Source organism: Rhinopithecus roxellana, chromosome 16 (genome assembly GCF_007565055.1).
Source record: "Rhinopithecus roxellana isolate Shanxi Qingling chromosome 16, ASM756505v1, whole genome shotgun sequence".
NCBI lineage: Eukaryota > Metazoa > Chordata > Mammalia > Primates > Cercopithecidae > Rhinopithecus > Rhinopithecus roxellana.
The window spans coordinates 84,384,575-84,399,170 of NC_044564.1; the positions used below are offsets into that span (position 1 = coordinate 84,384,575).

The window sequence follows — 14,596 nt, forward strand, 5'->3', positions numbered from 1 at the left end:
GGTGGGAGATAAGACATTTAGTAATCAACTGCTAATTGTGATGAGTGGTCTGAAGGAGTCTGGAGTTGTTTGAAGCAGTTTTGGGGAGGTGGGAAGAGGGCACACTTTTAACAAATCTAGTTTAGCCAGGGTGGAGTTCAGTTTCCAGCAGAAGAAAACTGTCATGAATGAAAGCTCTCATGTAGTACAGAGCAGCACCGCCATAGCCCTGGAGCAGCCTAGCGTGGCATGAGCCCAAATGAAGTGACAAAAATGCTGAAGATGGGCCAGAGCCTAATTAGGCAGAAATCTATAAACCATATCATGCTGTTGGATTTTTTGTCTGCTTTTAATATCCTAAGAAAATAGGAAGCTACTGAAGGATTTTAAGAAGCGGATGAAATGAAAATTTCATCATCAGGGCACAGATCAGCAGGGCACGGTGGCTCATGCCTGTAATCCCAGCACTTTGGGAGGCAAAAGCGGGCAGATCAGGTCAGGAATTCGAGACCAGCCTGGCCAACATAGTGAAACCCCATCTCTACTAAAAATAAAAAAACTAGCCGGGCGTGGTCACGGGCACCTGTAATACCAGCTACTCAGGAAGCTGAGATAGGAGAATCACTTGAACCCAGGAAGTGAAGGTTGCATTGCAGTGAGCCGAGATCGTGCCACTGTACTCCAGCCTGGGTGACAGAGCAAGACTGTCTCAAAAGAAAAAAAAAGTCTTTTCAGTGCTGCATCACAAATGGATGGAGGAAGGAGTGAGTGTAGACCAACAATGAATGCAGGCTGACCCATTATGGTAGCACAGACGAGAGATCTTGGCTACCCAGATTGGATGTAGATGGTATAGACACAATAGAAATATCATAAAAATCATTAGTGCCAAGGATTTGGCAGCTGAATGAGGGGGGCTGAAGGGCTGGGATGAATCAAGACTTGGCAATTTTTGGCTTCAACACCCAAAAGGATGATGGTGCCATGTATTGTTTTCATTAAATATTTAACGGAAAACATGATGTGAAATTACCATGTGGAATAATTTTTTTTAATACTTAAGAAAAATTACACTGTAACTACAAAGTAATTTCAAATGTGTATTTCTTGATCAACTATAGTCTTCCCACAATTTCTCAATGTCTGAGCTTACTTAAAAATTGACAACATCAATTTTAGATTCTCCTTAAACAATTTTCTACTGTCCTTAGGATAAACAGATTCTACACATGGCCTACCAAGACTGTTCCCACCCTCTGTCCTTTGTCTAATCCTGCTGTTAGTTCTTGGAATATACGAGGTTCTTCATCAGCCTTTGAATCCTTTGCCAACAGCAATTCCTCCTCCCAGTTAATGCTGACTTGTTTTCTATATTCAACTATTACTTCCAGTCATGATTAGGTCCCCATTCACTTCTAAGGGAATTATACTTTCTCCTCAGGGAACATATGATAATGTTATACTTACATAAATATTTGTCTTAACAGTCCATAAGCACCATGAAGGCAAGGAGCATATCTGCTTTGTTCTCTTGATAAAACTTAGTGCAGAACCGCCGGGTGTGGTGGCTCATGCCTGTAATCCCAGCACTTTGGGAGGCTGAGGCGGGCGGATCATGGTCAGGAGTTCAAGACCAGTCTGGCCAACATAGTGAAACCCTGCCTCTACTAAAAACACACAAATTAGCTGGGCATGGTGGCGCGTGTCTGTAGCCCCAGCTACTTGGGAGGCTGAGGCAGGAGAATCGCTTGAAAGCTGGAGGCAGAGGTGGTGGTGAAGTGAGATTGCACCACTGAACTCCAGCCTGGGCAACACAGCCAGACTCCAACTCAAAAAAACAAAAAGCAAAACTTAGTGCAGAACCTGTCACATAGTAGGCACTGCAATTTCTACTGAATAAAGAATGAATATGGGAGCAAGGCACAGGCAAACTGAAGGCTGAAATAAGATTCAACTCAAGCTCTACTGTTCAGTGGCAATCCTACATCAGCATAGATGTAATTTTATCATCCCTAAAACAAGAGAAAACATAACCACATATAACCATATATAAAAGAACTACCAATGTAAAATAAGTATGACAAGGATTTTTCATGTTTATTTAGCAAGTTAAATGCTTTTTTTACTGATGATAAAAAGCAAGTAAGATACTCCTCAAAGAACTAAAATAATTAAAACTATAAAGTATTTGTTCCCCTGAAGTTCAGCATTTATGAGATAACTATGCCCTTAGCTACTTTCAAGATTTTAGCTTTACTAAAATAAACTTAAAAAAAAAATACTGCATAGGAAAATGTCTGATTCTTGTTTGAAAGTGTGTTTTATTTTTCTTTTGTTGAATACACATTTGTTTTACTAGCAGTCCAGATAAACAAGTATATAAAGGAAATAGTAAATTTTTATTTTGGCAGAAGATAAACTGTGCAGATTAAAATGCCTCAATTTAACCTGAAGAAATGGTTTTGAATCATATAAATTTTTAAGAAAAATAAAGACTGTCCAAAGGGATTCTCCTAGCTTATAACACATTTCCAGAATAACTCTCAAAAAAAAAAAAAAAAAAAATTCAAAAATACTCATTGACTACCTTAAAAATATGTCAATACCGTATGGCTTTATGAAATAACTTCTAAAATTTATATAATTTTTCTTATTTAAAAAGGACCCCAAGTTTTAAATAAACTGCTAGCAGTATCATTTTCTTCACTTAAAAGTGCATATCTTTGAGGGTGGGACATACATTTTGAACAAATAATGATTTTTACAAATTAACACCAAAAAAAAGAAAATCACTTAAAATATTGTAAGGAGGAAGAGAGTTTTCACCAAACGTCATCTTTAAATAGACTGCGGTAGATGACATTCTTCCTTTTTTCTTTTTATACCATCAGAATTCTCAATGAAATGCTTTGGCCAGTTTTAAGACATATTACAGTCTCTACCAAGACATACTGACATTAATGATGTCCGTGGAGATGGCAACTGCCTTGATGGCTCAGTTTGAATAGACACAATGTTACTGGGCTGGTTCTCCAAATCAGAAACAAAGGTGCTCTCTTCTCTTACATCGAGAGTTTGTTCAACTGAAGCTGCTGGAGATGGAATATTATCTACAGTTTTGTTGGCATTACTCAAGTTGTTACTAAGTGTGGCAATATCACACTCCCTGTCCAGCACACCAAATTCATCTTCTATTGTAACTACATCTTTAGTTTCAAATGGTTCCAAGGAAGGAGCCAAAAACTCATTTTGTAGAGGGTCTTGAGGACCACTATTGTCACGTTCTGTATCCTCCTTTACTTCAGAATCCTTATCACTGTCACTGTCAATGGTAATTACAACTGGGGAACGTGAAGCATTATCTCCATGGTGTTTTTTATGCTTCTTCTTATGTTTCTTCTTTTTCTTTTTATGGTGTTTAGTTGTATCAGTAGCTTTTCCTTCATAGACTATCTCTACACTTAGGCTCCGGGTCTTCCTTTTTCTCCTTTTGTGTTTTGTCTCTCTATCTGATGATCGGCTGTCCGAAAAGGTATCACTCTCATTTTTGTAGTTTCCATCCAATTTTGATGAAGATTTTTGGTAATGACTGTCCTTTGCTTTAGAAGCAAATTCACGAGATGGCTGAGCCACTTCGTTAGTACCCTCCAAATGCCGTGTTTTGTATTTTCGTTTCCCTCCAGGCTTTTCATTTCTCACCCGGTCAGTCCCGGTAGATGCAGTCCTTGATCTGTTACTAGACAGGCTCCTTGATCTGTGCCTTTCATAGTAGTAGTATTTCCTCTCACTGTGATTATTTTTTTTCCTAGCATTTGTTCTTTCAGAAAAGGACTGAACTCTAAATTCTGGACTTGAAGACTGTCTAGAATAATGAGCTCTGGACAGAGTCCTCCTCCTGTAAGATGATTCATACCCATCCCTGTCCTTGTTTCTACTGTAATAAGTATACTCCCATTTGTATCTGCTTCCATAATTATTTCTTAAATAATAACGATCTGTATTTCTGCTCCGTGATCTTCTTTTACCATGATCACTGCTACGAGACCTTGATCTGCTTGTGCTTTCACTACTTAGAGACAGAGTTTGGCTTCTTCTGGACCAACTGCTATCTCTAGTTCTTGATCTCTTTTTGTCTCTTCTCCCTCTAGGTCTGCTACTTTCCCTGCTTCTCGATCGTTTACTTTTCATCCTTTTCTTCCCATGATGCTTTCTATGATTCTTCTGATCATGCCCACTTCTACTCTGAGAACGTGAATCTGAACTTCTTGATCTTCCCCTCTTTCTGTGTCTATGATTATATGGAGAATATACTCTGTCTCCTCTTACAGATGAGCTCAGGTTTCTGGGAGATGACAATGATGTAGATCGTTTCTCTTCCTTCTTTGATTTGATTCTTGTACTAGAATCACAATGAACTTTATTTATTTCTTCATCCTTTCCAAGGACAGAGTGTGGAGATGAGCATCTACTAACATCACTATCACCAGAACTGTAAGACTGCTCCTGTTCTTGTGTCTTCACTGTCTCCATTTTCTCGTAAGAACCTAAGTCCTCAGAATCAGAGGACAGTTCAACAAGTTCTGGGGTCCTCTCAGCTAGTGGTTTAACAAACCCAACAATGACACAATTATCTGAAGAATCATCACTGTCATTATTTAGCTCCTCATTGGTTTGTACTCCTTGTATCTGAGACGTAGCTCCTCCTGTGACAAGTTCTTCATCTGAACTGTCAGAAGTATTTAAAAGAGACGACATAGTAACGTGTACCTGCTCTGAGCTTGAGTAAGATGGTCCTGGAGTTTCATCATCCCATGGTGCCTGACTAACAGTGGCTACATTAATATCCAGCTCTTGGGTCTCAGCCTCATCTGGAGATATTGTTATGACTGAAGAATCAGAATGGCTGCCTTCTTCATATGAAGGAGCAGGGCAATCGTAATTGGCATGCTGGTCAAAGGCTGCCATGTTAAAAGGAGATCGGGCAAAACTGATAAATTCATGTATAAAATGCTCAGTTCGATTAAGTAAAAATGGTCTTAAATCAGACACAAATGCCTGACTCTCCAAGTCATAGCGAGTAACATTACTCATGATAATATGCTGGACAATATTCACTAAAGATCCATGAGCTCCAAAAAGAACTGTAAGTTCACGTTTTAACCAGGGGACTAATCTGTGAAGGCAAGCTGGATTTCTACGGAAAAATTCAGCTGAAATATCCCTGTAGCGGCCACCATCTTCAATATTTCTAACTCGAGCACCAGCACGATAGAGAGTTCGTCTAAAATTAATAATATCTTGTTCTTGAATTTTCCGCAAAGATCTTTCATCTGCGGTAGTTGGCCTTCTTACTGCAATTTGTCTCATAAATTGAGGAATTTCAACATCTCTAGGTCTTGTTGAAATGCCTAACCCTTCAAATAGTACTCCACTATCTGGTGGAGTTGTTGTTCTTCTGTTCACAGGACCACTAGGTGAATACACAGAAGCATTTCGTTCCCTTGTCAGAGTTGTACGGTAGCGAAATCGTCGATCAGGGGTGACAAAAGAACCATTATACGAAGGCCTTAGGACATACTCCTTGAAGTCATCTTCCGCCCTCACAGAATGGAAAATAGAATCAAAGGGCTGTTTACATAGTGGACATTCAGCTTTGTTTTTTGACCACTCCTGTACACAGCGAAAACAGAACTTATGTAAGCAGCGATCTAAGTAAGACACATTATCAAATCTATCCAAGCATATAGGACACTTAGAATCAGGAGATGCATCAGCTGGTACTGTCTGTTGCAATTTGCTAGTGCCAGCTTTAGGTGAAAAGTTGTCCATTTTAAATTCCTTAGCAGCTGATGCCATTATCTGTAAAAGGGAAAGAAATATATCAGTAACCTGAAAACAGACGAATGACTAAACAGTCTCAACAAAAATGCAAATAAAGACCTTGAAACATATTTTGGTGAAAATACTTAAGTGACCCATTACTTCTGTTGTATTATAAAGGGGCACTATAGCATAGTAATATAGTGCTTAAAGCATAAGCTCTGAAGTCAGATTTCCTAAGACTGAATCCTGGTTCCACACTACCAGCGTGATTATGTGCCAGTTAGTATCTCTGTGCTTTTAATTTCATCCGCAGGTCAGTGATAACAGAATCTGCCTCACAGGGTTTGTGAAAATGTAAAAAGCCCTTAGAAAAGGCACCTGGTACATAGTAAAGTTCTCAAATATTATGTAACACTCTATTAATCTTTTACAAACCAATTTGAGAAATATCTGACATAGACCAAAAAAAAATACCAAATACCTCTGTATCTACCACTTATCTTATGCCCCTTATCTTCCCCTCCTATCACTCTCTAAAAAACAAAACACAAAAACACCACAGTCCTCAGCTGATGTTATTTCTATGCATGGCTTTATACCTTTCATATACATATACCACTAACAGTACAGACTACTGATTTATCTGTGACAGTATTTTATATATACTTTTCTAAAACAACTTTAGTGAGATATAACTTACATACCAGAAAGTTCACCTGTTTAAACCAATCCTATGGTTTTTAGTGAAAGATTCTTTTTTCAACCTTAGAAAGCTAATTTTAAAAAAGCACAGGAAACTTTTAGTGAAGATTAAATAATAAATGAAAAAGCAGCCAAGAGGCAGTGCCTGGCTCACAGGAGGTGCTGAGTAAATATTAGCTGTTATTATTACTACACTGTATTACTGTTATTACTACAATATTATATTCAGCTTATCTCTCATTCCTTTCAGCATTCCCAATAAGCCTCCCTTTAGCTTTTTTTCTTTAATCCAAAAGTCAGGCCACAAAATATCCTGAAATCATGTTTTTGGTCCCCTTCCCTATTATCCTTTCCCATAAGGATGACTAGAGTATTAAAGATTAGTTTGTTTTATCAGTTTACATTGGCTCAAAACTTTGCTAGAGCTGAAATCTAGTATGCATTTTAGCTTTATCTCATAAACCCCAAACCTGCATTTTATACTAACAATTTTGAATATATTGACTACTGGGGGGCCGGGCGCAGTGGCTCATGCCTAGAATCCAGAACTTTGGGAGGCCAAGGCAGGCAGATCACCTGAGGTCAGGAGTTCAAGACCAGCCTGGCCAACATGGTGAAACCCCGTCTCTACTAAGAATACAAAAATTAGCTGGGCATGGTGGCAGGCACCTGTAATCCCAGCTACTTGGGAGGCTGAGACAGGAGAATCGCTTGAACCCAGGAGGCAGAGGTTGCAGTGAGCCGAGATTGTGCCATTGCGCTCTAGCCTGGGTGACAAGAGTGAAACTCCGTCTCAAAACAAACAACAACAAAAAACTACTAGGCCCTTTGTTTCCCGGGGCCTAATATTCATCTTCCTCCACCTCCTTTATCACAGGAAGTTCCACCACTAGTCAACTGGGGTCAAGTTAATCAAATAACAGAATGGTAATTTTCTAAAGAGACTCATTGGCCTTAACAAACTATAAGAAAAACCAATAAAAAAAACCCACAACAAAAACTCATGACTGTGAAATACAAGTATTCCACCATAGTTTTCATATTAAACTTGCTCACTTTAGGGCATCTTGGCTTTCTCAGAACCATAACTTAATAGAGAATCAATTAATGCTGAACAAGTCTTTCTTCAGGGGTTCAGGTATTTCTAGTCTTCTATTTACTGGACTGAAAATGCAAAAAATCATCACTGTCCTGGAAGGTCTGGAAAAGCAGAATTATAAATACATCATACTGCTTTTTTGTTCATAAGCACTCTAAAACCCTAATACTGCACAATCTTCTCAGTATTTCCCTCTACTTTTAACATTTTTTAATCTGCCCACTCAGGAAATTTAAAGAAACATACACATAAAAAGAAAAACCTTTCAGTTCAGAGACTGTGTGTGTGGTGGAGGGAAGGGATAGAGAAAAGTTGGGAGGGAATCGAAGAGGTTATCAAAAGATCTGAACTGAAGACCAGGCTTCACCTAGAACGAGCTCTAGTTAATGTGAAGAAAACCACATTACTCTAGACTTTAGTTTTCTCCTCTGTATAATGAAAGGATTACTGGACTTGGAAAAAATACCTGTGAATTCCAAGTTAATACATGTTATCTTCACTTAGTTCTTTGAAATAGAATTTTAGTGTTTTCTGAACACTTCCATTACACATAAAAATTACAGCTGAAAATGAATGTATTAAAGGGAATTATTAGGTAGTAAACTTGAAGTTCAAATAAAATAAAATCTCAACAAAGTATGATTTAAAAGAAAAAATGAAACCTTACCCTTCCCTTCTCTAGTTTTATAAGCCTGTTAACCACTTTGACAGTAAAAGGTGAATGAATGACTGGTAATGTCCTCCACAACAGGTTAAAAAAAAAAAAAAAAACAAATTAGAACTCATTCTTATATTTCTACACAGGAATCATTAGCTGAAAAGAATAATCTTAGCCAGGCATGATGGGAACACCTGTAGTCCCAGTTATTCAGGAGGCTGAGGCAGGAGGATTAACTGAGCCTGGGAGGTCCAAGCTGCAGTGAGCCATAATTGCACCACTGCACTCCAGCCTAGGTGACAGAATGAGACCCCATTTCAAAATAAACAAACAAACAGTCTTCATCAGAAACATCAAAGAGGCGGGGCACGGTGGCTCACGCCTGTAATCCCATCACTTTGGAAAGCCAAGGCAGAAGACTCTTGAGGCCAGGAATTTGAGACAGCCTAGGCAACAAAGTGAGATCCAGTCTCTATTTTTAAAAAAAAAAAGAAACATCAAACAATTGGAATGCATATAAATCATCAAATAAGTAATTAGCTCTTCAAAATCATCACTAAATACTAAATTAAAATGTTTTAAAACGCAAATAAAGTCGAACTATGACCCAGCAATTACACACCTAGATATACCCAAGGGAAATGAAAACCTGTCCACACAAAAAACTGTATATGAATATTCACAGCAACTTTAGTCATAATACCTCAAAAGGAGAAACTCAAATACCCATCAGTTGATTAACAGATTAATAAAATGTCTATCCATACAATGGAATTTTATGGCAATAAAAAGGAACAAAGTACTGGTACCATGTTGTAACATGGATGAACCTTTTTATTATGCTAAATGAATGAAAAAAAATTCACAAGAACCCACATATTGTATGATACCTTTTATATGAAATGTCCAGAATAGGCAAATCTATAGAGATGAAATGAGGCTGGTGGCTGCTGCTGGGGCAGTAATGAGGTTTATTTCTGGGATGACAAAAATGTTCTACAATTAGATTATTGTAATGGTTGTACAACTCTGTAAACATACTAAAAATAATTGACTTACAAACTTTAAACGGGTGAACTTTATGAATGGAATGTAATCTTTTTTTTTTTTTTTTTTTTTTTTGAGACAGAGTCTTGCTCTGTCACCCAGGTTGCAGTGCAGTGGTGCGATCTCGGCTCACTGCAAGCTCTGCCTCCCGGGTTCACGCCCTTCTCCTGCCTCAGCCTCCCCAGTAGCTGGATTACAGGCACCTGCCACCACGCCTGACTAATTTTTTTGTATTTTTAGTAGAGACGGGGTTTCACGGTGTTAGCCAAGATGGTTTCCATCTCCTGACCTCGTGATCCGCCCGTCTCGGCCTCCCAAAGTGCTGGGGATTACAGGCGTGAGCCACCGTGACTGGCCCGGAATGTAATCTTAACAAAGCTGTTTAAAAATACAAATTAAGGCATAAAAACTGGGATGACCAGATACAGATTAAGAGTGGTTGATTTGCTGGCCGGGCGCGGTGGCTCACGCCTGTAATCCCAATACTTTGGGAGGCTGAGGCCAGCGGATCACCTGAGGTTGGCAATTCGAGACCAGCCTGACCAACATGGAGAAACCCCATCTCTACTAAAAATACAAAAATTAGCCGGGCGTGGTGGCGCACGCACGCCTGGAATCCCAGCTACTCAGGAGGCTGAAGCAGGAGAATCGCTTGAACCCAGAGGCAGAGATTGCAGTGAGCCGAGATTGTGCCACTGCACTCCAGCCTGGGCAATAAGAGCAAAACTCTGCCTCACACACACAAGAGTGGTTGATTTCCAGGAGAGGTTCTGAATTTAAGTAGCAAAGGTAGACCTGATGAAAAACACAGTGCTTCAGGTTCTGTAAGAAGCCTATGTAAAGGTTTCTCCATCCTAGCACTCTAGGAATTAGGACTATTCATTTCCTCACAGAAGACAATCAGTTCTTCCAGTCGCTCTTTCTAAACTGTCTCCCAAATCCTAAATGAAGTTCACCATCTTTAGTATAAACTGATTAAGCCAAAACTTCCCTTTCCCAAATCCTGAAACCTGGTTTTAACAAGGATAAGAACCCTTCATGTCACAATTCAGGGAAATTTTAGATAATTAATACGGACACACATCTAGAGAAAATGGATGGGGGAGATAAAGAATCAGGAAGCTCGAATCTACACTTCAGGAGACTGGATATTTGAAAAACTGCACAATGATATAAACGAAGTAGAACTGCTCTGTGCAATTAAAGTCAGACTTATTACAAAAATTATGGCATACACTGTATATAAAATTTAATCATCTGCTGATTACATTTGTAGGAGTGATGTTAATTCTGATGCAGAGCCAAGGCTGAGAATCACCACCACTTAATTGGTGTGTGATCTGGAGGAAGTTATTTCTCAAAATCTCACGTTTTCTCAGTTCTAAAATGGAATTGAAAAGGTGGTGGTGTGACGGAACGTATTTCATGAAAACCCTTAGCACAGTGCTTGGTGCACAGTAAGAACTCAACACTGTTCTCTATGTTACGTGAACACGAAGTGAATTTTGGTAGCTCATCACCCATAACTGACTATAACGGCCCAGACAGAGGATAGTCTGTAACAACAAAACAATCATCATACTTAATATAATTATTATACTTAATATTTCTAGGCAAAGTGACTAAACAGGGTTCACGAGATGAAATAGATCACCCAAGTATTAAAAATAAACTGGTTCCTACCTCTTGCCACCTTAAAGAAATCACTGTACCTCTCTGAACTGCATTTTAATCAATTCCAAAAGAAGATACAAAAGTTATGGGATCTACTGACCAGATCCTATCAAATTTAATTCCAATTCCTGCAATAAGAATTGGTTGGGAACCGTTCCCCTCTAAAACCACTCATTCCAGACAAGCATGATTGATTTTAGCTGATTGTATAGCTTTCTTTGCATTTCATGGACAAAACCCAGAAAGTTCTCACCACTACTAAAATCTCGGGCAGTAGTTTCTTAATTTATCTTAAATAATCTTGAAAATTACCTATCAAAGGGTCTACTCCGTTTTCCTCTTAAATTACTATGTGGCTCATCTCAGCACTGCCCCCTTCCAGCCTACAATCAGCAACCCATGAGGAAAGCTGCAGTAACTGGATGCATGAACAAGTCACAGGCAATTTCTGCTCAGAATGTTTAACACAGCACAGACGAGTCCAAAAGCCACGGTGATAGTCGTTTGCTTTGGTTCAGAATTGCCACTACAGACCTAAGATAGGCACCACGAGCATTACATAACTACAACGAACTTAAATATTGTTATTCCCATTTTACAGACAAGCTCAGGGGCTTAGGGGACCTAAGCAAGGTCACATATCCTGTAAGGGTGACGCCACGATTCAGTCTCACTGCTTTTTCGTTTTTCCCTGAGACCAAGCTCTTTCCAGTATACGGGCAGGCTCGCGCCCCTCGGGAGCGCTTGTGGGAAGCGCAACCCTCGCCCGCCCACACCAATCCACAGGTGCGCGCAGAAGCCGCCCGGGGACCCTGGCCCTGGCCCGCCGAGGCCCGGACGGCCCCGCAGGCCAAGACCGCAGCCCTCGGGTCCGGAGGCGCCGCTCCAGGCGGGAGCGCTAGCTCATCCGACCCTTCCGACACCCAAGTTCCATTGTTCCGAATCTCACCTCGGAGGATGCCGGCGCAGGCCTGGCTGGGGCGCTCGCCACGAGCTCCCGGCAGCCCAGAAAGCTAGGTCGGTGACGGCAGGATCCGCGAAGGCGTACCCGGCGACTTCTCCGCCTACCCTCCGAAGCGGGAGCAGGCGGGGGCGCTTCACCCTCCTCGCGAGACAGCGGAGACCCCAGCGGCGGCTGCGACCCCTGTGACGCAAAGGGCTCATCACCAATGGCAGCTCGGAAGCAGGGCAGAGCGTGAGACCCACCCACCAGCTCCCGGCGCGTCAAAACACAACACCCGCCTTCGCCACGCATGCGCAGCAGATGGGCGCCGGCCCCGAGGGCGGGGCTCAGCGCGCCTGCCGAAACGCGGCCCCTCCCCCGCCGCTCCAGACCTGGGATGAGGGCAGCGCGACCCTCCCCATCTTGTTATTGGTACTCAGCCGCTGGGGACACTGACTGAATGTTCGCCCCTAACTTACCCGGAAAACACGAGAACTAGTTCGATGTCGTTTCAACCTCACCAAACTCTGCGGGAACTTACGAAATTGTCTCTAGTGTCTAGATAAGGGAGCTGTTAACACGGAGTTGAAGTCTCTCACCTCCTGTTGTACGCCTCCCGGAAGCAACACCGGGAGTCAACGGGATCCAAAACCAGAGCCCAACCAGTATCCTATAAAGTCTTAAAAGAGGGATCCCCTCCAGGCTGGGGAGAAACAGGACAACCTAACAAAATAGGGCCTGGACTCTTCCCTAAACAGACCACGTTTTTCTCCGCTCTTCCCCTTCCCACTCCCTGAAGTCTAGACTAAAACTCTTTTAAGATAACTGCGAGGTATAAAGTACGTCTAGAGCCTAAAGCGGCCCGTTGCCAGATTCTACTCCTCAGGCCTCAAATGTGAGCTCCCAAACATTTTAGAGCTGAACCTGGTACGCTTGCCAGCCAAACTGCCGTGCTCAGGGCTCAGTATCTCATGCGCGGCCGTTCAAGAACCTCAGACACGTTCAGAAAACACTTGTTGCTTGACTGGTACATTATGGCGGGTAACGCGTCCCACATATTTCTTCTTAGAGATATACATCATGCTATACATTTCTGAAGAACGGCTCGATTTACAGGGGTTCCCACAACGATTTGTCACATATAAAAGAGTGGGTGGTATTTTTAAGTCAAAGATGAACAGGCGAACGTTCATCTAAATCGTGTGGTATCAGATGCGGAGAGGCGTGGGGGGGGCCGGGGGAGAAAGCATTAATTCTTTCAGCTTTAGACCCCGAAGTAATATTTAAAACGTGGATTGTTTTTCAAATAAACTTTTAAATGGACACGACAGCACCTTATCCTGCAATACTGCACTGCAACTAGAAAGAAAACCAGTGGACGTACGCCTATCTCCTACCTCTCTAATTGGCAAAAAAAAGAAAAAAAAAGCAATTTTTAACATTTTCTCGTTTATTCCCCTCTAAAAGGCGGGCAAGGCCCCCGATCACGTGATCCCGCCCCCCAACTCTGGGCGGAAGAGGCCGGCGACAGCGCTGCACGAAGCGAGTGGGCGGGCGCTCGAGCCCGGCTAAAAGATGGCTGCTGCCGCCAGGCAGCCACCGCCTGGGAGGTTACTGTAAGGCCCGCAACTCCCGCCAGCTCCCGCGGACCGCTGCCGCCTCCTTACCATGAAGCCAGTGAGTCGTCGCACGCTGGACTGGATTTATTCTGTGGTAAGTCCTGTGGCTCGCGGGCCCCCACCGTGTCGACTCACTGGGCCTGCAGGCAGAAAGGCTCTATTTCTTCAGCACCCAGAAACTCCAAAATCCATTCCTGAATTAAGCATTTCACTCCCTCACCTCGACTCCGCCTCTTCCTGGAGGATACGATCTTCCGCTTCTTACGTAAGGGCAGCTGGGTGTACCCGCCACTGGAACCCCATTTATTCGACTTTGTTACTTTAATTCCCACCTTAGCAATGGCACACGGTAACCTGACGGCGGGGGGAAGTATCAGGCACATTTCACACCTCTTTTGGTTTTTGGTTTAGTTGCTGCTTGTCATCGTTTTAATCTCCTGGGGCTGCATCATCTATGCTTCAATGGTGTCTGCAAGACGACAGCTAAGGAAGAAATACTCAGACAAAATATTTGGGACGAATGAAAATTTGTAACTCCTCTGGATTTACTTCTCTGAAAATACAGTTCTTTCCCTCATGCTTAGGTAGATTTAAAAGTAAAATTCATAATGCAAAGTTCCCAAGTTTATTTTTGATTATCTTTATAACAAGCACTAGTATGCAAATTTGCAGAAATATCAGGCACATTTCACACCTCTTTTGCAGTTTTTGGTTTAGTTGCTGCTTGCCATCGTTTTAATCAACTGGGGCTGCATCATCTATGCTTCAATGGTGTCTGCAAGACGGCAGCTAAGGAAGAAATACCCAGACAAAATCTTTGGGACCAATGAAAATGTGTAACTCCTCTGGATTTAATTCTTTGAAAATACAGTTCTTTCCCTCATACTTATGTAGATTTAAAAATAAAATTCATAATGCAAAGTTCCCAAGTTTATTTCTGCATTATCTTTTATAACAAGCACTAATATCCAAATTTTTAACTTATTTTGGTATTTTACATTCTCATGACAAAATTAACAGAATAAGCTTTTCAATCAAGTTTCTAAATTTTT

The 14,596-nt window shown here is 41.5% G+C and overlaps 2 protein-coding genes across 6 annotated transcripts; one reads left to right on the plus strand and one right to left on the minus strand.

The window, feature by feature from the left end:
- Positions 1–2,055: 2,055 nt before the first annotated feature.
- On the minus strand, positions 2,056–13,985 carry TOPORS (TOP1 binding arginine/serine rich protein). Of its 3 annotated transcripts, none has more exons than XM_010354440.2 (3): positions 13,593–13,985; positions 11,932–12,126; positions 2,056–5,838 (listed from the first exon to the last, which is right to left on the minus strand). In XM_010354440.2, exons 1-3 carry the CDS (start codon positions 13,593–13,595, stop codon positions 2,899–2,901), a joined length of 3,138 nt encoding a protein of 1,045 aa, XP_010352742.1. In that variant the 5' UTR covers positions 13,596–13,985; the 3' UTR covers positions 2,056–2,898. The 3 variants fall into 3 exon arrangements, with proteins under 3 accessions (XP_010352742.1, XP_030776147.1, XP_010352743.1); XM_030920287.1 differs by lacking the exon at positions 13,593–13,985 and adding an exon at positions 9,152–9,238 and having other exon boundaries at positions 11,932–12,063; XM_010354441.2 differs by lacking the exon at positions 11,932–12,126.
- Positions 12,303–14,468, plus strand: SMIM27 (small integral membrane protein 27). 3 transcript variants are annotated; one of them, XM_030920288.1, is made up of 3 exons: positions 12,303–12,852; positions 13,393–13,638; positions 13,956–14,468. In XM_030920288.1, the coding sequence occupies exons 2-3, from the start codon at positions 13,594–13,596 to the stop codon at positions 14,076–14,078; spliced, it is 168 nt and encodes a 55-aa protein (XP_030776148.1). In that variant the 5' UTR covers positions 12,303–12,852; positions 13,393–13,593; the 3' UTR covers positions 14,079–14,468. The 3 variants fall into 3 exon arrangements, 2 of the variants coding, with proteins under 2 accessions (XP_030776148.1, XP_010352744.2); XM_010354442.2 differs by having other exon boundaries at positions 12,835–12,966; XR_004054070.1 differs by lacking the exon at positions 12,303–12,852 and having other exon boundaries at positions 13,956–14,128; positions 14,250–14,468.
- Positions 14,469–14,596: the final 128 nt, after the last annotated feature.